Here is a 25,178-nt window from a genome sequence, read left to right on the forward strand (position 1 = left end):
ATAAACCTGGTTCTCCCTCTACCTTTTGTAAGATTAATGCCATATGAGTGAGATTCATGCAACTTCCAGTCATGTCTTTTCAGCTCAGTAGATCCCATGGGTCCTGGATCTGGAAGACTATAACCCTAAGAGGGTGGACAACTCTTGAGAAAGCTACCAGCTATGCCTGAGGTTTGAAAGTGACAATGCCCGCAGTCTACTGGAAATTAAGTATTTGCCTAATTGTCAGCTTCTTTGCTTTGAACAATACTCTTTGATGTTTGCACTTCTTTCATCTCTCTTAACTTTGGATACATTAAACAGTTCATTCTTTTTCACTTACAGAAGGTAAATAGAACACATGAGAACTATTAAACACTGAGGATAAAAAACATTTGCTCAGACCCACTGCAGAGTATTGCAGAAATATAGGAAAAGTCAGATATAGATTGACGGCTCCTATTCCTTCTGCTAAGCTGAATCTTCTGGCTTTCTTCCACTAACCCCCTTTTAAGGCTTTAAGTAGTCACAATCTAAGAATAGGATGAAAATGTTCTAGTGGTAGGATCTAACTCAGAGGAAAGATCCAGCCCACAGAAGATACCAGGAGGTACCCGACAAAAAAAAAAAATTCAACACAAAAACTCAGTGTCAGATGCACCCTGCTTATCTGCCATGTGTGTCTATTATACTCTGTATTGTACTCTGAGCCTCTGAGAATGTGTAAAGAAATATCTATGCAGTTGGTTAACTGCGTAGCTATGAATTGCTTATCTTGCAGGTGGCTGCTTTCGCTTTCTCAACTGGCATGGGAAAGTGTCCTTGAAGTGCCGGTCGGAGCCGTATCTCCCAGAGACATGAAATGAGCTCATCCTTGTCTTCCCCTCCCCTACCCCCTCTAACCTTCTAGGCCCTGCGTGCCTAAATTCTAACGGTCCTTATCCCAGGGCAGGAACCTTGCCCTATAACTAACATTGCTTTTCCCCTTTATGTCACTTCTGCCAATGCTGTTGTCTGAGTGCACTGATACTGATGGATCTCTAATAAAGATACTTTAACTGGACTCTTGGAGTGTCTGCAGTGAAGTAACTGGGGATCTAACTGGCAGAGCCTGACTCTCAGAATACTGAATTATTCATAATGTGCTTTCTGCTTAAGGAAAGAGATACAGTCCAACTGCCCAACATCAAATGGTGCTGATATAATGTAGAAAAGTGTTTTGTGATTTCAAGGCAATGTGTTTAAAATTATTGCTGAGTTCATGCAAGTCATAATGAGGACACAAAGAGAGGAAATCACTGCTATTATTCACTCTGCTGTTTTGTGCCGTTGCCAAGGAAACCGGAAGTGTCAATTCAGGCATTTTCTTATTTATTGGTGGAGGTTTTTTTGTTTTTTGGGTTTTTTTTTGCAAAATAGAAGGAAAAAGCATGTTTGACAGTTTCTCAGGGTTTTTTGTGGGGGAGGTCTTTAATGGTATCCTATTTCTATACAAGTAAGATGTGCCAAGAAGGTAGCTATTTCAGATAGCCATCTTAGACCAAAGCAAAATACAGAACTAAAATCCATGCAATAACCAACCAAGTTAACAGGATACAGTTTCACGTTCTTCAAAACTCTTAACATGAAAGAAGGTCTGGGAGATGGAGAAAATATATTTCAAGCCTGGATCTGCAGGCCCCTAATCTACATCATACAAAAGTAGGTATCAGGGGCTGTGCCTTGGACTGCTTCGAATGGTTCCTCACGGAACGGATTCAAAGGGTTGCTGTGGGAGACCAGCTATCTCCAGAATGGGAATTATCTTGTGGGGTCCCGCAGGGCGCAATCTTATCCTCCATGTTATTCAACAATGCAGGATATGAGTCCACTGGCACCTTAGAGACCGACAAGATTTTCAGAGTGTAAGCTTTCGACACTCAGAGATCCCTTCTTCGGACACCTAGAAGAAGGGAGCTTTGAGTCTCAAAAGCCTACACTTTGAAAACCTCATTGGTCTCTAAGGGTGCCACTGGATTCACATTCAGCTGCTCTACTGCAGACCAACACGGCAACTCACCTAAACTAACCTCTATGTAAAACTTTTAGGAGAAATCATTTGTAGCTTTGAAAATGGATGCACCCAGACGACACCCAGTTCTATATTTCATTAGCCAAATCCCTGTGGATGTAGTTAATAGATGTAGTAGAGCCACCGCACAACAGCTGTGGACAAATGGCGAAAAATAAACAAACTGAAACTGAACCCAGATAAGAAGAAAGTGATGCTGGTTGGGAAGATGGAGATCTTGAAGGATATTGTGCTCCCCACTTCAGAGGGGGTTCAGTTGACCCTTGCAGACTCGATTAAGAGCCTGGGGGATATACTGGATCCAGCATTGCTGCTTGAAAAGCAAGTTAATGCAGCTGCAAAAAATGCGTTCTCCATACTGAATTTAGCATGAAAGATGCTGCCTCCACCTTGATATAGTCAACCTGGCCACCTGGGCCCACCGCATGATAATATCGAGAGTAAACTACTGTAATTCGCTCTATGTAGGTTTCCCTTCAAAGTCAACTTGGAGACTCCAGTTGGTGTAGATCACTGCAGCTCTATTATTATCAGGTGCTAGGTGAAGTATGCATACTACTGTCATTCATTCCATGCCTGCCCCTCAATTATCGGGCTTAGTTCAAAGTTTTGACTATCACATACGAAGCCCTTCGTGGCCTCATATCTGCAGGACCACCATTCTCCTTGTACTCTTCCATGGCACCTTTGCTCATCTGAACAGGGCCTTCTGCAGGTGCCACACTTCACACAGGGAAAATCAACAAGCTGCCCACACACATGAATTCTCCATGGTAGCCCCCTTATGGAATGATCCTCCTGAAGGGGTTAGGAAAGCTTCTGCTCTCCTGGCTTTCTGCAAACCATGCAAAACTGAATTATTCAGGACTGCTTTTTTACACAGGTAATAGGGATGCATTGAAAGAACATGGTTCAGAAACGTGGGTAAAAGGATAGGGATAGGGATTAGAGATGGGCACGAACCAAAATTAAGCATGAACCAGGCCAGTTCGTGGTTCGCGAACCACGGTTCGTCAGATCCCATTTCTGACGAACTGCCATGAACTTTAGACTGGTTCGTTTTTTGGTTCGTCACTGCAGCCAACCTGGTGCCAATCAACCAGTTTCCTAGGCAACAGGAAACAGGAATGGTCTGGTTTTCCCCCGGTTTGTGCCAATCTCTAATAGGGACTATACTACAGTGTAATATCTGCTGTTGTAATATGCTCCTACTGGATAGTTCATTTAACATGTCACGTCAATTTGCTTGTATTTTGTATCACTATTGTTTTAAACTCTGTATTGGATTTCTGTTTGTTTTCAAATTTCTGTAATCCTTAGCTTATTGCATTGTTTATTGAATGTCCCAGCCATCAACTATATTGACTTACACTGTGTAATCTGCCTTGAGTCTCAGCGAGAAAGGTGGACTATAAATAATGAAAAATAAATAAAAATAAAAATAAAATAAAATTTTAAAATCCTTTATAGAATACCAGGCAGCTTTTAAATACATTTCACAGTACCGGCTGCTATCAAGTGGCACCTTTGACTTTCTTGGGAAAAGGAGGAAGGTGCAGCTTCTCTTAGCATCATCAAGACTACAATGACCCAGAGGAGTTAGCCGTGTTAGTCTATAGTAGCAAAACAGAAGAGTCCAGTAGCACCTTTAAGACTAACCAACTTTACTGTAGCATAAGCTTTTGAGAATCACAGTTCTCTTGCATCTGACGAAGAGAACTGTGATTCTCGAAAGCTTATGCTACAGTAAAGTTGGTTAGTCTTAAAGGTGCTACTGGACTCTTTTCTATAAGACTACAATGGGCTCTATACCAAATGCCAACAATATAAAACAACAAAAGCACGAAGAGATAAACACACAATAAATTAATAATGATAAAATAGCAGCCGTAAAACCAATGTGAGAAAGTACACTTAAACATATACAGAAGCTGAGAACAGGAAGAGCATCAAGAATGAAAGCTTCAAAAAAATTCAATAAAAATAGTGACTATTTTATAATAAGGATGCTTCAGAGACTGAAAATGTCTTCACTTGAGGCATGAAAGCTTCTAAATCGGGGGGGGGGGGGAGAGTTCTGCAGGTTCACCATGCAGAAGGCCCAGTATTTGGTTTTTGTCCACGTGGATCCTGACAGTGAAGGCAGACAGCAGGGCTTCGAAAGATGACCGTAACTAGAAAGCAAGGGTTGCATTAGAGAAACCATGCTCCAAATATGTGCTGAGTTCCCCCACCTTCATCTTGATTTTTTCCTCTCTCTTCCACTATGACTTCTAAGTAGTTGCTGCTACTTATGCTCATATTCCCAGTATCCTCCATATCAGAGAGGTATCAGGTAGTAAACAACTTATGGCTTGTATTTTTACATCCATTTCCCTTCCTACAAGCCAAATAATTGGGTGCCCCCATGTTCTTTTTTAGCAGCCAGAGATCCCTCCAACTATTAAGTCCACAAGTAGCTGAAAAGGTCCTCTGGTGAGAATATTGTTTAAGCATCAGTTATGTTGTTGCTTATTTATTCCTCTGTGCCTCCCAAAGGGTGACTCCAGTTGTTCAAGACCACGTTCCTTTATGCAATTTGATTAGCTTTTCTCTTCACAGCAGGTTGATGGGGACTGCGTTTTTCTCATTTCCACTCGGGCACATACAGTTTCAAATAATCTAAATGACACAACATAGAGCAATTCACATCGCCCGAACCATTCCTGCTATATTAATTTCCATTTCCCTGATGAACTCAAAAGCAATTCCAAACATAAAATTTAGACTTGCTAATGAAATTGAGTACACTGCGTGAGAACTATTGCGGTTACATCCTATAGCGCCCAAAACAAGCAAATTGATCTGTGGGCACCACCAGTCCTGTACAAGAAATATCCCTTTGAAACAGTAGCGGAGACATCAGTTACTTGCTGTATGAACACGCCACCATGCAGAACTGAAGATGTTTCCTGAACATGTTTATCCTCTGAGACTTTTCCTCATAACCAAAACTGCTCTACAAAATTAGTGTAAGAACCAATCTGCATGTCTAGAAAATCATGCTGCATAGCCCTCTTGAGACTATATCATACAGTGCAGGTGCGGATGGTTATGTTCTATTAGTGTGTGCGTGTGCGTGTGCATGTGCATGTGCGTGTTGTGTGTGTGTGTGTGCGTGCTTTGACTTTCAGAGGTCAGTGGCTCAATACAAAAGGGACTTGTCTGTGATAGAACTGCTGGTTATGGAACGCCCTCTCCCCTCAAATTTGCCTTGCAGTACATTTTCATGCTTTAGGTACCAGCTAAACAAAATCTTGTTCATTGTGACTTTTGTTATTCATATTGCATTGCTTTTACTCGTTTTTCTTGTTTATTGTTTTAAGAACAAAGCAGACATTTTAAAACGAATACTCATCAATTTAATATTGGCTGATCTTGATGTGTAGGAAATTTCCAAAATGTCTATGCCACCTCTCCAGACACCTGCTCAAGGTGGTTCGCAAAGTGAAATTCGACAATAAAATTCTAAAAACAGCAGCTTAGAAATGGGTCATTTCCACACACTTTGAATAATGCACTTTCAATGCACTTTCACAATCCTTTTGAAGTGGATTTTTTGTTCCACACATGGAAAATCAGTTTCAAATGTTCACTAAAGAGTATTGAAAGTGTATTATCCAACGTGTGTGGAAGCAGCCATGATCAACAACAAACAAGATATAAAACCAAGACAAGGCATACAAGCATAGAACAACATTCAGCAGCTTAGAACGATATCTGTAAGACAACCCTCAGGCTAGAAGCAGACCATAAAAACAGCAAAAAAAGATTGAACCCTCTCAGTTAAAAGCCTGCATAAAAAGAAACATTTTGGCTTGACATCTAAAAGTGGGCGCCAGGCAAGTCTCAAGGGGGAGGAGGGCATTCCCAAGGCAAGATCCCACCACCGAAAAGGTTGCACACGTAATTAATTGTTTTTGTACTGCCTTCCGTTTCGAAATCTCCATCTTAAACATTAAACAAGAGCCGAGTGACACCTAAAGACTGATAGAATTCATTCCAGCATTTTTTGTCTTTAAGATGTCCCTGGATTCCTGTTTGATTTCTCTGCAACAGACTAACATGGCTACCCCTTTGGAATTATCATGTCACTTATTAATAATGAAACAAAAGAAGATGAAGAAACTCAAATACACATTGCTTAGCTCACTTTCACCTTTACTGGTTTGCAGGGAAAAAACAGTTGAAAAGGACAAAACATAATGCTTAGTCATAATTATTAGTTTCACTTCAGATCTTCCTTACTGATTTCACCACAATTTTATCTCTATAATATTGTAATTTTTTAAAAAAAATCTTAAACATGCTTAAATTGTGATCCAGTTGTACCACATGTGGGGAAAATAACATTTTTAGGAGCTTTTGCTCTGTTGGGGAAAGGTGGAGATTTCAGGGCTTTTTTCTGGGAAAAGAGGTGGTGGAACTCAGTGGGTTGCCAGCACAGGGAGCAGCTCCTGGCGGGAGGTGGTGCCCCTGGTACCACATGCACAGGTGCAAAGTGCACACATGGTTCCGGGACCGTGCAATGACATCACTTTGGGTTAGCTGGAAGAAGGTGTCAAGGTAAATAAACACAGAGATGAGGCAGCTAGCAGTGACTGATCAAAGTCATCAGTAGTTACAGAGTGATGACAGGTAGCTATCATGTGATATCAGCCAGGTGATGTATGTCTCTCTATATGTCAAGGTCGTTTGGGCTGGCACAGTGAGTCAGCACTGTGCTGTGATAGGCTAGTAATCAATATATAAGAATGCAGAGTCTTTTACTGTTAAGAGCTCCAGCTCTGCGGGTTGCTGGCGAAGCACTTTGTCAGTCAACGTAATAACTCTGTAATGTGTCCACCTGTAAATTGTATAATACACCATTTGTACTAAAGCTTGGTGTGTCGTGTCTTCTCTTGAACCTGCCACTGAGGCCAGTGCAGCGTAAGCAAACCGCAACACAAGGGGGGGGGAGTTTTTTAAAGTTTAAATTGCCCTCAGTGAAAATGGTCACATGGCCTGTGGCCCCGCCCCCTGATCTCCAGACAGAGGGGAGTTTAGATCGCCCTCTGCGCCACGGCTGTTCCACTGCGTTCCGGCTGAAAAAAAAGCCTTGGTCTTGCATATTCACCCTTCCAAAGCATGGAAAGACTGAAGGGAGATGTTGTGGTTCTGCGGTACATTGCATTGCATTGCATCCAGAAACTGCCTGATTTAGAATTGGCTGCTGGCAGCATTTGGGGCGGCAGAGACTAAGGAAAACGATGGTGCATCATGCTGTGACATCACTTCCAGGAATGCAAATAGGGCTAGCAGATCTCCTGCCAGTGTGGCAGTAGAAGAAAAAAATGCCATCAGGCCAATGGTATGATGTCACTTCTGGGGGAAACCAGAATAGCTATCAACTCTCTTTAGGAATTGCTGGAAACTCTGAGGTTAAAAAGTATCCATCCATCCATCCATCCATCCAGGGCTTTTTTTCTGGGAAAAGTGGTGAATGCAGTGAGTTGCCAGCACAGGGGATAACTCCTGGTGGGAGGTAGTGCCCCTGGTACCACATGTGCGTGCGCAAAGTGTGTGCACGCTCCCAGGACTGCACAATGACGTCACTTTGGGTGAGCTGGAACAAGGGGGGAGTTTTGTGAAGTTTAAATCACACTCGGTGAAAATGGTCACATGGTTGCCCCGCCCCCTGATTGCCAGACAGAGGGGAGTTTAGATTGCCCTCTGCACTGCATAGCGCGGAGGGCAATCTAAACTCCCCTCTGTCTGGAGATCAGGGGGTGGGGCCACTGGCCATGTGACCATTTTCAAGCGGTTCTGGAACTCCAGAAATCAATCAATCAATCAATCTATCTATCTATCTATCTATCTATCTATCTATCTATCTATCTATCTATCTATCTATCTATCTATCTATCTATCTATCTATCTATCTATCTATCTATCTATCTATCTATCTATCTATCTATCTATCTATCTATCTATCTATCTATCTATCTATCCCCCGCCCTCCCCACAAACGGACTCAGGGAGGCTTACAACATTAAAACATCATAACAATATAAAACCAATTATAATCACTACTTCTGAGTTTTCCCCAGAAGCGACATCAAGCCATTGATGATGGCCTTCTCCCATGTTCTCCTTGGACTCCTGCCAGTCCCCTAATGGCATGGCATCATGTACTGTCTGCTCCCTCCCTGCCCCTTCGCTGCTCCACCCATCGAGGCCTGGTGCTTCCAAATAGGCAACCAGGTAATTCTAGCCCGATTCCATCTCTGGTAGAAGGTGCCAAGAAGCCATTTCTCTAAGATCTTGGACAGTCACTGACAGTCATGGGTCTGACTCCATAGCAGACAGCTTTATATGTTCTCAAGTCAACATGTATTCCCTTTTTCAACTCTAACTGCAAACGTCAAACTGTTTTTAAGTAGCTTAGTCCCTTTCCCATGTCCCTTCTCCAGTGACATTTTCAAGAAAACTTCAGTACGCTCGGGATGAAGATTTCTCTCTCTACAATAGCTCTAGATTCCAACAGAAGTATTTTCAGCTGTTCTTGAGGCCCCAACTAGCTTCCTATCTTGCAGGAACTTGATACGGTATTCAAAGTCATGGAACACATTTTCCTGGGATTTTTATTGACGATTATATTGACTTGACCTTTGTAATCTGCCTTGGATCTCAGCTAGAAAGGCAACTATATTTAGGCAACTAAATAAATCCTCTTAATGACGTTCTGACTTCTTTTCTCATTTCTTTCCCAGCAGCCAAGACTCCAGCATGAGTCAGTTACATTGAGGCATCGCCATCTCGGCAAAGTCTGAATCATTTCTGAATTTCTGATTGACTACTATATACCAAAAGGCTCTAAGACAAAGCTCACCTCGTAATTGGCATGTGTGTGTGTGTGTGTGTGTGTATGCTCGAAATGACAGTATTGGTACCACAATGGAATGCATGACCGCATGACATATTACAAGGTATCGTTCTTACCCTGGCAGAAGGAAGGTTGCAAGCTTCCAGCGCCGTCTCAACACGCTTTCTGTCCGTGGAGAACAAGCGATAAATGCTGCCAGGTGGAAAAATGAACAAAAAGAATGAAGGTATGCAGTTGCTCCCAGTCGGTTTCTGGGTGTAGTTCTAACCATTGCTATTGGCTCTGAAGTCCAGAATAGTCAGGGTCCACAATAATTGTGGGAACTTGCCCTGTTGCTGTGTCCTAGGTGCTTCCAAGGTCTTCGCAGTGTTGGAGCCAACTCTACGAAACTGACTCATTGCAGATGACTATCTGGCACCCACCTTTCTCTCCTTTGGCAGCTAAGTTGTAATGTTTTTGTTGGGTCAAATATTTTGAAATGGATGCTGCTCTTCTGCTGTTTTATTCTAATTTTTATTTTATTTATTTTTACTGTTTTAAGCTATTTTTGTTAGTCTTGCATGTGCACCAAACGTGCACATCTTTTAGAGAATGTCTGTAAAGGTTTTTCTTGTACTCTCAGGTTGGTAGCCGAGTTGGTCTGCAGTAGAAAAGCAGGATTACAGTCCAGTGACATCTTAAAGACCAACGAGATTCTTCAGGGTCTAAGTTTCCAATAGTCAAAGCTCCCTTTTTCAGAAACCAGCGAGCTTTGGTTCTTGAAAGAAGAAGGCAGTTTTGACTCTCAAAAGAAGGAGGGAGCTCTGACTCTTGAAAGCTTACTCACTGAAAAATCGGTGGTCTCTAAGGGGCCACTGGACACAAATCCTGCTGTTCTTGTAACTCTCAGTTCATGACCAGTCTTACCTTCCCAGTTTAATGGTAAAGTTCTGTTCCCAATAAGATGGGAATGTGCCAGGATAACCTTGTGGTACTGATATCAAAATGCTGAGGTGTTAGTGACGGTCACATATTTAGATTCCATCTTCTGTATGAATAGGGACCCTGGAGTGCTCTTGCCTGGGCAACAAACTGAATGTCAATACACAGCCAGCCCATGAGAAAAAGCCCCACTGTAGGAGGCTTTGTTCTCAGGGAGGATGTATAGTACACTCCAATTCATTTTGTGATTCTCAGCTACTGAAAAAGAGACTTTGTTAGTTCACACTAAGGCTGTTAATCTGTGTCTGGGCTACACCAATTCATACTGCACGGGGGGGGGGGTTGCATACAACCCCTCCCCCCCAAAAAAGATGCCAGTTGACCAAGTGAGGATCAGGGCCAAGCTAGAAGCGACGAATTACACTTGAATGGCAAGTGAACAGACTCACATGTATTCCTCCCTGTTCACTTGCGCTCCACTTGCACTCCACTCAATCACTATGTGGAGTGCAAGTGGAGCGCAAGTAAACAGGGAGAAATACATGTGAGTCTGTTCACTTGCCATTCAAGTGTAATTTGTCGCTTCTAGCTTGGCCCTGAGGCTGGAGTTATGGCACACAACGGTGTTACTTTTTTAAAGTGCCATATAGAACAAGATCATCAAACCAGTCTATAGATTACCATGGCATGAAAAGCTTCTGAATAAAAGCCAACAAAAGATAACACAACTTACTTCTTCAAAGGGATACGTCCCTCCGTTGTGACTTGCAGCTTGAGCTTTGTGTAACTAGAAAGAAGAAAAATGTGTTGATGAAAAAAAAAATCATTGCAACCACAATGTTGAAATTTCCTTTGCTTTCTGAAGCATGGACCAGACAATAACTTTTTAGCCATTTTGTCCTTCAGAAGAAAAGAGTAACTTGTGAAGCATTCGTATTTCTAAGAAAAGCTTACCGCCTCGAATCCTCAGGCATCTTTACGAAAAAGAAAGATAACTTAACTGAGGAGCCTCCAAGTACAGATTTTGAGATTTCTCACAAACCCCCTCAAGAAGTTGGTTGTTGTGGATTTTCCGGGCTGTATAGCCGTGGTCTTGGCATTGTAGTTCCTGACGTTTTGCCAGCAGCTGCTGGCAAAACGTCAGGAACTACAATGACAACACCATGGCTATATAGCCTGAAAAATCCACAACAACCATCGTTCTCTGGCCGTGAAATCCTTTGACAATACACCCCTCAAGAAGTGATTAAAAGATGGGAGTTCAGCCACAACGGGTTCACTTAAGTGAATCCCTCAAGCTACACAGAGCACACATTAAAACCCATCACGCGAAACAGGATCCACGTAATGTAAGTGTAGAAGATCCAGAAGAAGTTTTGCCAATGCAAGTCAACAGGACTGTCGATGCCCTTTACATATCCGCCCAACTCTCTGGGACCCCATTTCTGATGAGCACCACCTCTGAGGCTGGGGGAAAAGCACCCAAACGTGCCACGTGGAGGTGGAGGTGGATTTTTCCACAGAATGGGAATGAGGTGGGGGTACGGAGCCCATAGGAAATTCTGGGGTCTCCACTGACATGGTGGAGGAGCTGCTCACAGATCAACAGCCGCCACATAGCTGGGCCACCTGGAAAGGGCACCCCTTGGATCCATTGGGATGTATAGCTTCAAGCAATAACTAAGTGATATTTTTGCCTCCTGAAAGAATGGAGCCTGCAAGCTTTGTTTTTTTCTTTCCAAGGTGCATTACTATGACTGAGGCGATGAGGCTGGCATAGGGCATAGCAGGGAAGCTGCAAATGATCTGTCTATCACATTATAGTGATGCCTTTGAAGAATACTGTCATCTGAGTTTATCCTCCAACTCCCACGACAGCAAGGTGAAATGGGGAAGGAATCCGATTTATGCCGGAGACAACTTGCAATATTTGTTCCTCGGATTATCATTACAATAACTAGTTCCCATGCCCTGCTCTGGGCAATTATGGCCTGGGAAAGAGGAAATGTGTTTCCAACACTTCATTTCCCAGCTCAAGAGCAAATTACAAGGGGGGAGAGAGCCAAGCCAAGCACTGGATACTCCAGCAGGACTGGAACTTGTGGACTTAAAGCCTGACACTCTCCCCTAACCTGAAACATTAGAGGGACTGTCGTCCCCCTCCTTAACAATGGTTACTTTTCATGGCAGATACAGGCTTGCCCATCACCAAGCATCAGCCATCTCTTTGATTTAGGATAAATTTAGATTTATTTAGGTATTTCCGCTTACTTTGGCAGCGGGGTGTGTGTGTGTGTGTATGTGGAGCTTGTGGGTATTTTTGTTCCAGGATTTTCTCATCAACACTCTTTGTAGTTTTGTTCCAAAGTCCTCAGTGTCAAGAAGACAATGCTCTTGCAGACTACACCCAAACAGATTTACGGTTTCTCTCCAGGAAGAGAAAAGGCACAAGAGGGTGAAATGGAAACCTCGTATCATTTATTGTCCCACTAATAATAGAAAGAAAACACCAAGAGGGCCAGTTTATTGTTTATGACCTTAAGCAGCAGGGCCAAGATCTTCAAGCAGGACTTCTGTATACAGCAGGAAGCCAGATAAGCCTCTCCAAGATGACTGGGCTACTGTTTCTGTTGCCTTTTTCACAGGAAAAAGCATTTGTAAGCCAGCTTTTAGTTAAACACCCATAAACGCAGCTTGCACAGTCCCCTGATCTCAAGTTCAAAGAACACAGGCTAAGCCTATCCTTCTTACCCACAGGTCAGACCGCCCTCACATTGCTATGCATAAGATCTAAGAATGGATCTTCTAACCTTCACTTTAACATTAAGGGGAAGCAAGAGAGAAGATCAGACATGGACTCTGGTCCTGTCCAACTGATGTATTTCCTTGATGAAAACTGCCCACCAGAATTGTTCAGAGACAGGGAAAAAAAGAAGGTAGACTGCAAAGTGTCTAACAGCAAACACCCACTTAACACCCAAATAAATCACTGATGGTATACATTTTTAAAGCTAACTTTTAGAAAAAAATCCTGTAAGATTTTGAAACAAACCTCAACGACCTAGTTCTCACAATCAGCCCATATCTAGGCTTCCCCTAGAATCCACCACAGGCCTCCACAAAAAAAATCCTTCAGAGCAGGGCTTTTTTTCAGCAGGAACGCAGGGGAACGGAGTTCCGGAACCTCTTGAAAATGGTCACATGGCTGGTGGCCCCGCCCCCTGATCTCCAGACAGAGGGGAGTTGAGATTGGTCTCCGTGCCGCTGAGCAGCACGGAGGGCAATCTTAACTCCCCTCTGTCTGGAGATCAGGGGGCGGGGCCACCAGCCATGTGACCATTTTCTCCGAGAGCAACCCACTGAGTTCCACCACCTCTTTTCCCAGAAAAATAGCACTGCTTCAGAGCATACAGAAAAAGAATATATCGGGGGACAGGCTAGCCTACACCTCCTCTCTCTGACATCTTGGGACATCAAGGGAATTTTTCTGTATGTAAAAGCATTCGATTGTGTGCAGCCTCCCCTGAGCAGCTCACCAGGAGTCTGAAATGGCACATAGGCTTAGCACCTCAACTGGAAGAGGGAGTCAGAGAGAAAGAGGGGGAAACTATATTCATATAAACAGCAACTCACCATCATAGAAACATTTCCTGGCAAACCTTCTAAACAAAGAAAAAGGAAGCTGAGGCATATCCGGGCAGAAGTCAATCCCTTGGCGTTAAGGGCTTTGCCACTTACGCTTTTTGCAGAGAAGCTTCTCTCGACATGTTCTGTGCCAGCAAGTTGGTAGCCAAACTGAAGACTTCTTCTGCCCATACCTAAATATAAATAAAGAAATTGCACATTATATGTGTATTTAAATCAAGCACAGGACAGACTCATTTCCCTTCAGGAGTGAAATTCTAGGAAAACATAAGACAATAGTATATGCACAACCAACAATCAAAACTGTTTGGAATTATTATACAATTATTATAAAATTATTAATAATATATTAATGGAGATGGGGGGGGGAAATCACCTTATCATCGCTAGAAAGAACTAAATTCCTACAATCAACCAATTTCTATCTGCAATTTTTATTTCTTTCCCAAAACTTACCAATAGCAATACAACAAAAAGAAATCAATGGCAGACAAGGTTGAACAATTTCATCTGGTGCAATAAAAAAACAAGAATCAATTTTTTATCTTTTTGAAACAAGGTGGATTTGTGAGCAGTCAACCCCAGCCTCTGCCATTTTAAATGCTCCTTGGGACATAAAAATCACCGAGCCCCTAAATTAATGTGGCTTGATCTGCATTAGGGAAATTCCAGCCAGCTGAGAAAAACATTGCCGAGTCCCGCACGGAAGAATAATCAAGAATGGAATGTGAATGCAAATGCTGAGGATCGGACGTGATTAGTTCCTGCCCCTCCAAGCTGCGGACATGTCATTGTGGTAAGAAAGGTCCTAGCTGCATCATCACCTCACATTCTGATCCTCTTTCTTTCCATGGTGAGATCCCACCCTAAGTTTGTAGGACCATCAATCAGCTCTGATAAGTTTTACTCCTGGGAACATCTAATCAAGATCTAAATTCATCAGCTAAGCTCTGAGAACATTTAATTAACTACCATTCCCTTGTAAGGAACCAGAAGAAACCAGCCCAATTATTTTGTTATACTCTGGCAGCACCAATCAAAGGCACTCAAACCTTTATCATTCCCAGGAGATGACCTTTAAGGTCCTTTGTCTCAACGGTTGAAGTACTCTCCAGCCCCAGGACCTGATTTGCCCTATAAGAATCCTGGCTTTGCCCCATTCAAATTGTACACACAATTTGAATGGGGCACAAGTGTAGTACCCTCAGAGTGCCTCTTTCTGAGCCATCCTCTCTGGCCAAAGACGTAGGACATTTGAAGCCCTCTTCCTCCGTGGACCACCCCCACTTCCTGGGTAGGTAATTATGGCCCTGAAATCCCTCAAACCTATTCCACTTTCACCACTGGTTCAGAAACAACAGGTCAGAAACAACAAGTCAGCATTAAGTAGTAGTATGGATGGGGCACAGACATGACACATCCTCAGTCACAACATTTTTAGTCCAGTGGTGGTTTGAGCCGGGAAAGAGCCCTGAATCATATAAAAGCAGGAGGAAAACACACATTGTGAAATCATCCAGAAAGGACAAATTATTTCAATAGCTGAGTTAAAAAAAACAATATGACTTCGAACCACCCTGGTTATAAGTTCACCATATGGTGACTAAAACGGAACTAACAAACATTATTGAGAGAGAACTCACATCCTTTGAAATATTATTAAAAAATAACACTAATAGACCTAACAGATTAATCTTAATAATATATAAACAATTAAATAATGAAAACTGGTCAAGGATCACACCACAGCAAGAAGAATGGCAAAAGGCTGTAATATAACAATACATCAAAACCAATGGGAATCAATCTGGACTGCAAATATTTATTCCTTCAAATCACTAAGTATCAGGCTGCAGACATTCAAACTAACCACTACATGGTATCTCACACCATTAAATTTACATCACTATAAAACAGGTAATGACTTCAGATGCTGGAAAGGATGTGGAATGACAGGTACCCTTTTTACATTGCTGATGGTCATGTACAAAAATTCAAACCTTCTGGAATACAATTCTAAAAACAACAGCGATTATAATTGGCAACACTATCCCAAACAAGTCGGAAGTAATACTCTTAATCAGGGCTTTTTTTCTGGGAAAAGAGGTGATGGAACTCAGTGGGTTACCCTCGGAGAAAATGGTCACATGGCCGGTGGCCCCGCCCCCTGATCTCCAGACAGAGGGGAGTTGAGATTGCCCGGCGCGAAGAGCACTCTAAACTCCCCTCTGTCTGGAGATCAGGGGGCGGGGCCACCAGCCATGTGACCATTTTCAAGAGGTTCTGGAACTCTGTTCCACCACGTTCCAGCTGAAAAAAAGCCCTGCTCTTAATGGAGTATTACTGGAACAACTCTTCGATACCAACTCCTAGGGAAAAAAAATTAACAGCACTCCTATTGACAGCAGCCAAATTCTTGATAGCGTAGATGTGGAAATCGAACAAAATACCAACTGTAACACAATGGAAATATAAAATCTGGGACATGATATTAATGGACAAAATAGCAGACCGATTAAAACACAGTCATGCTTACCTGTAACTGCTGTTCATCTAGGTGTTCGTGCAGGCACACGTGGGGGACTGCGCTTGCGCAGGCCAGCTGCTTGGGGAACAGGATTTTTTCTAGCTTTTGGGGGGGGGGCAACCTCCCCCTCAGACTGCTCTGAGCCATTTTTCCCTGCTGAAAGTCACGCGGTGGTTGAGGTCGCCCCCCCTCTCCCGCAGTTCTTCTGTGCTGCCAAAAGTCTCCCTTGGTAATCTTTAGAGAGCTCACAGCGGGGCAGGAGGGAGGGAATGTGTGCCTGCATGAAGACCTAGATGAACAGCAGTCACAGGTAAGTGCAACTCTGTTTTCACTGACAGTCTTCAGTGCAGTTCCACATTGGGAGAATAGCAAGCTACTCACCAAGGTGGTGGAGGCGATGGTCTCAGGTAAATAGCGACAGCAGCACTGCTTGTCCTACAGCAGTCTCCTTTCAAGAGCTGATGTCAACTGCATAATGTTTTATCTGACGACCATATCGCTGCTTTGCAAGTATCTTCCAATGGCACTCCTCTCAAGAATGCTGCAGAAGCTGCCTGTCCTTGCGCTGAATGTGCTTTCACATTGAATGGACATGGAACTTTGGCTGCTTTGTACCCCAACCTAATTGCTGACACTACCCATCTTGCTATGGTCTGTGATGTTGCTGACTTGCCTTTATTTGGAGAAAAAGCAAAACCTGCCGCGGTTAAACACTTATCTTAGTATGGTTGTTGTGGATTTTCCGGGCTGTATAGCCGAGGTCTTGGCATTGTAGTTCCTGACGTTTCACCACCAGCTGTGACTGGCATCTTCAGAGATGTAGCACCAAAAGACAGAGATCTCTCAGTGTCACAGTGTGGGAAAGATGTGGGCAGGTAATTTATATCTACTCAGGAAGGTGGGTTTGGGCTGAGTCATCCTGTAAGAGTTTCCCAGGGTGTGGAATGCTAATGGAGAGAGGCTTCACTGTATCCTGAGGAGGTTCTTTTGCATATGGATTGGTGCATGATATGCTCATCTTCTCTGCAGGGCTATTGTCAGGTGTAGAGTGTTTTGTTAGCCTGGTGTTTTTCAGGACTGGAAACCATGCTTTATTCATTCTTAAAGTCTCTTCTTTCCTGTTGAAATTGTGCTTATGCTTATGAATTTCAATGGCTTTCTTGTGCAGTCTGACGAAGTAGTTGGAAGTGTTGTCCAGTATTTTAGTGTCCTGGAATAGAATACTGTGCCCTGTTTGAGTTAGGCTGTTCTGCCACTGCTGATTTTTCCGGATGGCCAAGTCTGCAGTGTCTTTCATGTTCTTTTATTCTTGTCTGGATGCCACGCTGTGTGGTCCCGATGTAAACTTGTCCACAGCTGCAGGATATGCGGTATACTCCTGCAGAGGTGAGGGGGTCTCTACTGTCTTTTGCTGATTGTAGCATCTGTTGTATTTTTCTGGTGGGTCTGAATACTGCTTGAAGGTTGTGTTTTTTCATAAGCTTTCCCATCTGATCAGTGATTCCTTTGATATATGGCAAAAACACTTTTCCTGAGGGAGACTGTTTTTCCTTAGTTGTTTGATTTATCCTTGGTTTAATTGCTCTTCTGATTTCATTTCTGGAGTAGCCATTTGCTTGAAGTGCGTGGTTTAGATGATTAGTTTCCTCGTTGAGAAAGTGTGGTTCACATATCCGTCTTGCACGATCTACTAATGTTTTTATTATGCCTCTTTTCTGTCGAGGGTGGTGATTGGAATTTTTGTGTAAGTACCAATCCGTGTGAGTTGGTTTGACAATACTTATCTTAGTACTTTAAAGTGCACTATGCAATTCAATACTAATGTATATATAAATTTATACTGATTTCAAAAGTGCTTGATGCTCTCAATAAATAACAATTACAATAATTATTACAATTAGTTTGAATCCTATAACAATATTCCATGTCCAACAACAATATTCCAATTGACCATTTCCACAAACTGGCAAAAGAATGAGAGTCCAAGGAGTCTTGAGTCAATCCTATGTAATACTTAGTTTCCAAGTCTATCTTTAATCTCCTTTTCCTTTTCCACAGGTGACTCCAACAGTGGACGACTTCCCAACTCCCAAGCAGAAGCAGACACCAGAGGACCCTCAAATCTCGCCGAGGAAGAGTCCCCAAGCCATAAAGAATCTCTCAACAGGATGCCAGCTATTCTCCTGTTTCGAACGTGCTTTATCAAGAGCACCCCCAAACAGCAGTAGTCTCTCTAAGGCATATAATTTGCAATAAAACCAATCCTATAACATTCACCCTTTTGTACAATGTAATTATTGCGTACTTACAATGCCAGTTGTTAAACGAAATTCCTTACTTTTCTAATGCCATAATAGGACCCCAGACATCAATAAGAACGAGGACTAAGCTTATCCCATATATACATGTGACCTCCCAATAACAATTTAGAGCACATCTAAGGGCACAGAGAAGCAAAATTGCAAGTCACAGTGGACTGATTATAGAAATATCCAGGAAGCCCAATTACAACGCCCCAACAGAACTAAAGAATCACAAGTAACAGGACCAATCTAACACCTGATTTAATCCCTTGGGGGTAAGAGTGTCCAACTCAAATGTCCAAAAGGATTCCCTACATAGCAATTCATGCAGGTTAGTAGCTCTGGAAGGTGTAATCACCTGCAAAACAGAAAATCTAAATTCTCTTGGATCCTTACGTTTACTAAGAAAATGTTGCACTAAAGCTGCTTCCAATACTTTATTCCTGATGCAAGAAATAGGCTCTTGAAGTCTCACTTTAACCGGTCTGAAAGTGCTCCCAATATACAGTAAACTACACATACATTCTATAACATATACGACTCCCGAGGAGCTACAGGTTGAATAATCTGAGTGATATGATATGTCTGGTTGAGCACACCTTAAACTCTTTTCCTAGTGCCACTAAATCGCAAACACTACACCTACCACATCTCTAATGACTCGTGACTAATGTCCTCCTAACAAGCTTGGAGCGAAAATCCAAACGCACAAGAGTGTCTTTAAGGTTTTGCCTTTATTTGGACCCGAGTGACAAATAAAGAATATCTGACTCTGTCTGAATGACTTTGTCCTATCTATGTAGAATAAAACAACCCCTCTTACATCCAAGGTGTTCTTGTTGTGAGCAGGGCTTTTTTTCTGGGAAAAGAGGTGGTGGAACTCAGTGGGTTGCCCTCGGAGAAAATGGTCACATGGCTGGTGGCCCCGCCCCCTGATCACCAGACAGAGGGGAGTTGAGATTGCCCTCCGCGCTGCTCAGCGGCGCGGAGGGCAATCTCAACTCCCCTCTGTCTGGAGATCAGGGGGAGGGGCCACCAGCCATGTGACCATTTTCAAGAGGTTCCAGAACTCCGTTCCACCGCGTTCCTGCTGAAAAAAAGCCCTGGTTGTGAAGTATGTCGGGAAAAACTACTGGGAGAGACTAGCTTTTTGAAACATGAAATCTAGAGATCACTTTATGTATCCCCACTTCCCCACTCTATCGGGGAAGATTCGTAAAAAGGTTGTGTCCACAATTAATGCTTGCAACTGATACTCCTGGCAGATGTTTTTGCTAGGAGGAAAGGCTACTTTAGCAGAGAGCAGTGCTAAACTGCAAGTTGCCAAAGACTCGAAGGGTTTGAGCATTAAACTAGACAGTACTAGTAACAAGGACCACTGTGGGACTACCTGAGATCTTGGTGAATGAAGGTTGTATAGTTCTTTCAGGAACAGCTTCGCTTAAAAAAAATGGGAGAAAACTGTTTTCCCATCCACATTGGTGTGGAACGCTAATACGGCTGCCAAATGGACTTCAATAGAGGAAGACGCCAGCCCTGACCTCTGTAAAGACACCAGATATTCCAAGATGTCTGTTAAGGGGAAAGAATTGTGGGATATACCTTTAGCATCCACCCAAAACACAAATCAACTCCACTTCAAGGTATATGATTTCTTAGTTGATGGCCTACGTGCATTTAAAATGATATTTGCCACTTCATCTGAAAACTGAACAGTTAATGTCCTTGGAACAATGCAGTTAAATGCAGTCTGCCAAGATCATGATGCCATGTGCACCCAAAGTGACACTCCTTTTCACTCTCTCTCCAAAGGCCATTGATAATCACCTCCTCACAATGGCCACCCCATCCCTCCAGGGATGCATCTGTAGTCAAAGTAACCTCATGGGTATGTAACCCAAAATGAGTTCCTCCAGTTAGATTTTTAATATCTATCCACCAATGCAAAGAGCGTAAAACCCTTCTGGGAACAGAGAACTTAGTCCGAGGTGGCTCCAGTTGTAGAAGCCATAAGGTCTAATAAGATTTTAATTGCCTGAGCCGACAGGAATCACTTTCTTAAAAAATCTTGTGCTAGGCTTATCAGTTTGGCACAATGATCAGCAGGTAAGAAAGCTTTATTAACTACAGAGTCCAGAGTGGGTCCAGTGAATTAAACCATCCTGCTAGGTGCCAATTTAGACTTCTCTTTCGCCATGCGCAGCATTTGCTCCGCATATAACTTATAATCGATGGTAGGTGATCTCCAATCTGACTCCCCCACCCACTCCTCCAGAGACCATTCCAAAGTGCAGCTAGGGCTTCATTCTGAACCAAAAGGATCCACATCCGATCCCAAATCTGATCCTCCCTTCGACATCAACGGATGTGCTGAAGGGTGCTGCGTCAGATCCGATCTGTGTGATCTGCTCAGAACTAATCAAGAAGAGCCTGGTGCCGAGAATGGGTAGGTTGGGTAACAATCCCATTCATGTGAGTAACCTGATGAGGGGCACGGAAGGTACCACGGCACCCTGAAGTATTGCTGTCAAGGTCGTTCTTTGGAACTCAAGCGTCTTCCTTGGCAAGCTTCAGTTGTAATCTTGTCCCCGATGTCTGATACTGGGGAGGTTGAACTTGATCTCCTAACAGGTCTAGGTGGTAAAGATATTTGTTCTTCTGGTTCCAAAGCCTGGGTTGGTGCCAAGGGAATTTCTCGCTTCTGAGATTTATTCTTATTTTTGTCCTTATGCTTGCATTTTGGCGGTTTGACAGCGGTCATATCGACTCTGTCTGGAATGGGAGTCCCTGAAGTTCTGCCTCTAGGAACAGGTTGATCGGTATCTGCCATAATTATACTGGCCATTAACCATCTTGAAGCTATCGTCTCACGGGACCAAGAGCATGGTTGGCTCCAAGCTTTCAGAGCTGAAGGATCTGACGTCAATTCCATAGACTTCAGGTCCGATTATCTTGCCAATTCTGACCTGGCCTTGGATCACGGATGCAGCGATTGCTCCGCCAGGGCAGATTTTTTTGCTGCTGGGCTTGTGGAGCTAGACATAACCTTTTCCCACAGCATAGTCTTTAATTGTGCCACCCGATCTGCTCTTGCTTTTGGGGTGAACACTTGGCAATGCTTGCATCGGTCTATGATATGACCTTCCCCCAGGCACATGAGACACCAAGCATGGCCATCGGTCCTCAGCATTTTTGTGGCACACTCTTCACATTTCTTGAAGAGGGATTTGTCCACCAACATGATAATGAGGATAGGAGAGAGATCTGCTTTGAGTCTGAGTGAACTGCAAATGCTGTCCAACTCGCTATTGTGTCCCGAATCCCCAGTTAGTGAGTTCTCTTCAACTCAACTACACTACTACCAAAAAACAACTACCTAAATTTTAATACAACTATTAACAACAAGAAGTTTAACTATTTTAACTACTAACTACCAAGGACTAAAAGAACTAAGTAACATTAGCCAAGCTAGCACTAGAAGACGTCCGTTCTCCGCAGCGGCAAAAGACAAACTGGGTGTGTGTGTGTGACCTCAACCACCACATGACCGTTTCGGCAGGAAAAACTAGCTCAGAGTGGTCCGAGGGGGAGGTCTCCCCCCCTGCATAGCGTAAAAGCTGTTCTGAACGGCTGGCCTGTGCAAGCGCAGTCCCCGATGTGGGACTGCACTGAAGACTGTCGATGAACAATAAATGACAAAACGTTTCAATCCAATTTCTGAGGAAAATGGTTTCCATATTTTGACCACATCTCAAATTATACATCATCAGAGATTGGTCTACTGAAAAATACATAAATGTTAAGTGTTAAAAATTTAAAAAAATAAAGTTAAAAAAACTGTTTTGGGAAAAAAAACTGGAAATCCATCAACAGTAACAGAAAAATGACTAGAGCATAATACATTTTATTTACAGGCCTCCTTGTGAGCTGAATAGCAGGAAGAACAGAATGGCTTGACATTAAACTGAGGCATAAGAAGAACAGCCTACATCAGGCGGCTCAGAAAAACATTTTTCACACAAAAATATTAACCATGTCCATATTTCATTTAATTCATTTAATTATTTACTTTATACTCCATCTTTCCTACAATGGGGGCCCAAAGGGGCTTCTATAACTCTCCTCTGCTCCATTTTATTCCCACAACAATCCTATGAGGTAGGTTAGGCTGAGTGTGTGTGAGTGGCCCAAGGTCACCCAGCAAGCTTCCATAGCAGAGTGTGGAATTAGAACCCAGGTCTCTCAGATCCTAGTCTGGTGCTCTCACCACTACACTACTCTGGCTCTCTTATTTGTGCATATTTTTCAGGGCTTTTAGAAATTCAAAGCTTTTGACATAGATTTTTCTTGTACTGGTATATTGAAAGCTGTCTTTGGAACTACAGAGCACTTTATGATATCTTCGAATGCACTTAGAGCCAAGCTACAAGTAACGCCTTACACAGGTTGGACACTCGTCAGCTTCCCTCAAGTTTTGATGGGAAATGTAGGCGTCCTGGTTTTACAGCTTGGCTCTCCATTATAGCTGCAAGACCAGGATACCTACAAGTGTCAGACGTCACTTGTAGCTTGGCTCTTAGTCACTTTATTAGATCAAGTAATTCATAAAATCAACATTATGTCTGAATTGTGTTTGAGATTGTGATTAGTTTTCTTCTCCTGGCTGAAGTTTGACTGCTCGGTTTTTTTCTTGCATACTAGGGGAGCCTCTTTTGGTTCTAGTACATTTTTCTTGAGCAGTTCTCTCAACAACCCTGCAAAGTAGACCAGTGTAAGTATCCACACTGCAGAGCCAGAGGGGCTTTTGTAAGTTCATGACCTGAGGGAACATCCTAATTCGTTAGCTCAGCCTCTTAGCTCTCTGTTAACACAATTAGCAAATGACACTATTTTAGGTTCCAGTTTCTTTCAAGCAAGGCACGAAACGAACAACTCAAATACCACCTACTTTATTCACATAAAGCAACACATAAAGCAACACCGTTCCATAAGAACACAAATCACGATAAGATACTTTACATAATTTTAAAGCATGCTTTGAAGCAAGCAAACACCCATCCTAAATTAATGTGGAGATAGTGGAATTTGTTCCACTGATAAACAGAGACTCTTTTTCACTCTCTCTCTCTCTCTAACAGAAATACTGCACATTTATGAGTATCAAATTTCCCCCTAATTTTCAGGGGTGGGGGAGAATCATTAATGCCTGTTGACCCCAAGCAGCTTGCATGAGAAAGTCACATATTCAGAAGCACAACAACTGATGGACTGAGTGCCTATTGGCGGGGGGGGGGGGGGGGAGACACAACTTGATACGTTCAGCTAATGAGGGATTTTAAAAAGCTGATATTAGCAAATGCAGAGGGACAAGGCTTTACTTTCGCTAATCAAGAATTAGCTGTATCCATTTGGACACCATGGCCTAAGACCCGCCTGTGAAGTTCCTTTGAAGTAGCAGCAGTCGTAGGTTTCAATTAAAAGTTCCCACGCTTTGGAGGATGAAACTGGGCTGAAACACTTTGCGTGTGATATTAAACCTTGGGCTTCCAATCCTCCCTTCTCATCTCTGCTGACAAGCTGGAAATTCTCCCTTATCATCCAGCCTTGAAATCTTGGGACTTATCTTTCCTGCCTCACCATCCATTTTACAAACATCCTCTTTCCAAGCTGTCATTTTACTCTCCCTGCCCAACCCCACAACAAAGAATAATTTATATCATAATGCTGAAGACAACTGAACGACACTACTTTTCAATCTCCCTGACATACAAGTTACCCATTGCAGTCAACCTTGAATTTGGCAACTGGCTCAGTTCATAACCTTCATTTATTTCTATACCCACTACCCAAAAATCCTTTTTCAGGCCAAATAATGTCTGGCTGCCCGTTCCTTTCGAGCCTCCCTCAGTCCCTTTCCATTTTTAAGATGTTTCCAGTATAGAAAAGAGTCCAGTAGCACCTTTAAGACTGACCAACTTTACTGTAGCATAAGCTTTCGAGAACCACAGTTCTCTTCGTCAGAGGCATCTGGATCTATTTCCCGTGTTCATTTCCTCTCAGAGGGTGTGTGTGTGTTCCCTCCCATCAGTAAAACAGGACTTTTGGCGCAAATTCGTCCTGAGAACGACTCGCATATTTGTACTATCAGGTGGGGAAACTGAGAAAGCAAGAGATCAAAGTTGAGACACAGCGCATGGGAGTGAGCAGTATGCAAGATCAAAAGCACTGAGAGTTTCTACAGTCCGTTAGATAAGACACCTGCAGCTTCAATAAGCCTGTGAATGCAAAACAGTTATGGCACTGGCAATATGACATCAAGTTATAGCATGAAACATTGGTTTCAGAACAATAGGTCAGCATTAAGTAGTGGCATGGATGAAGCACAGACATGACAATTGGCCATATGTCTTGATTTAGCCTCCCACAGAATCCCAACATCTCCACAACCTCATGGACAAGTACCTTGTGCCCACAGTAGTGATAAAACTATTCTAATGCCTAAATGTACACTTTTGGGGATCTTGGAATAAATGCTGTAGGGAAGGGTGCTTAGCAAGATCTCCTCCACCCACCCTCCAGTTTGGCCAAAATTGCAATATGTTGACTGGGAGGCAAGTGCTGCCCAGAGTGCTTGACTGAAATGGGGACCGGGAGTTGCCGGGTCAGGCTCAGGAGGAGGATGAAGGATTACCGGCTGCAGTGTGGACCTGGGCTGTGATGGGCGGACTCAACTGCAGGCAGGCACAGTCTAAGAGTTTGGAATGTGGACTGAGAAGCTGGATGTTTCTCCAAAACCTTGCCATTCGTCCTGAGATGTGTCCCAAGGGG

General features: G+C 43.0%; 1 protein-coding gene across 1 annotated transcript in view; it reads right to left on the reverse strand.

The window, feature by feature from the left end:
• Positions 1-25,178, reverse strand: part of PLCB1 (phospholipase C beta 1) — a 698,812-nt gene that overhangs the window by 282,156 nt on the left and 391,478 nt on the right. The window contains exons 5-7 of the mRNA XM_054975035.1: positions 13,614-13,693; positions 10,609-10,662; positions 9,071-9,146 (exon numbers count right to left, since the gene is read on the reverse strand). Coding sequence (XP_054831010.1) covers positions 9,071-9,146; positions 10,609-10,662; positions 13,614-13,693 — 210 coding nt within the window. The remainder of the gene's footprint in view (positions 1-9,070; positions 9,147-10,608; positions 10,663-13,613; positions 13,694-25,178) is intronic.

This window comes from Eublepharis macularius, chromosome 1 (genome assembly GCF_028583425.1).
Source record: "Eublepharis macularius isolate TG4126 chromosome 1, MPM_Emac_v1.0, whole genome shotgun sequence".
Taxonomy (NCBI): Eukaryota; Metazoa; Chordata; class Lepidosauria; order Squamata; family Eublepharidae; genus Eublepharis; species Eublepharis macularius.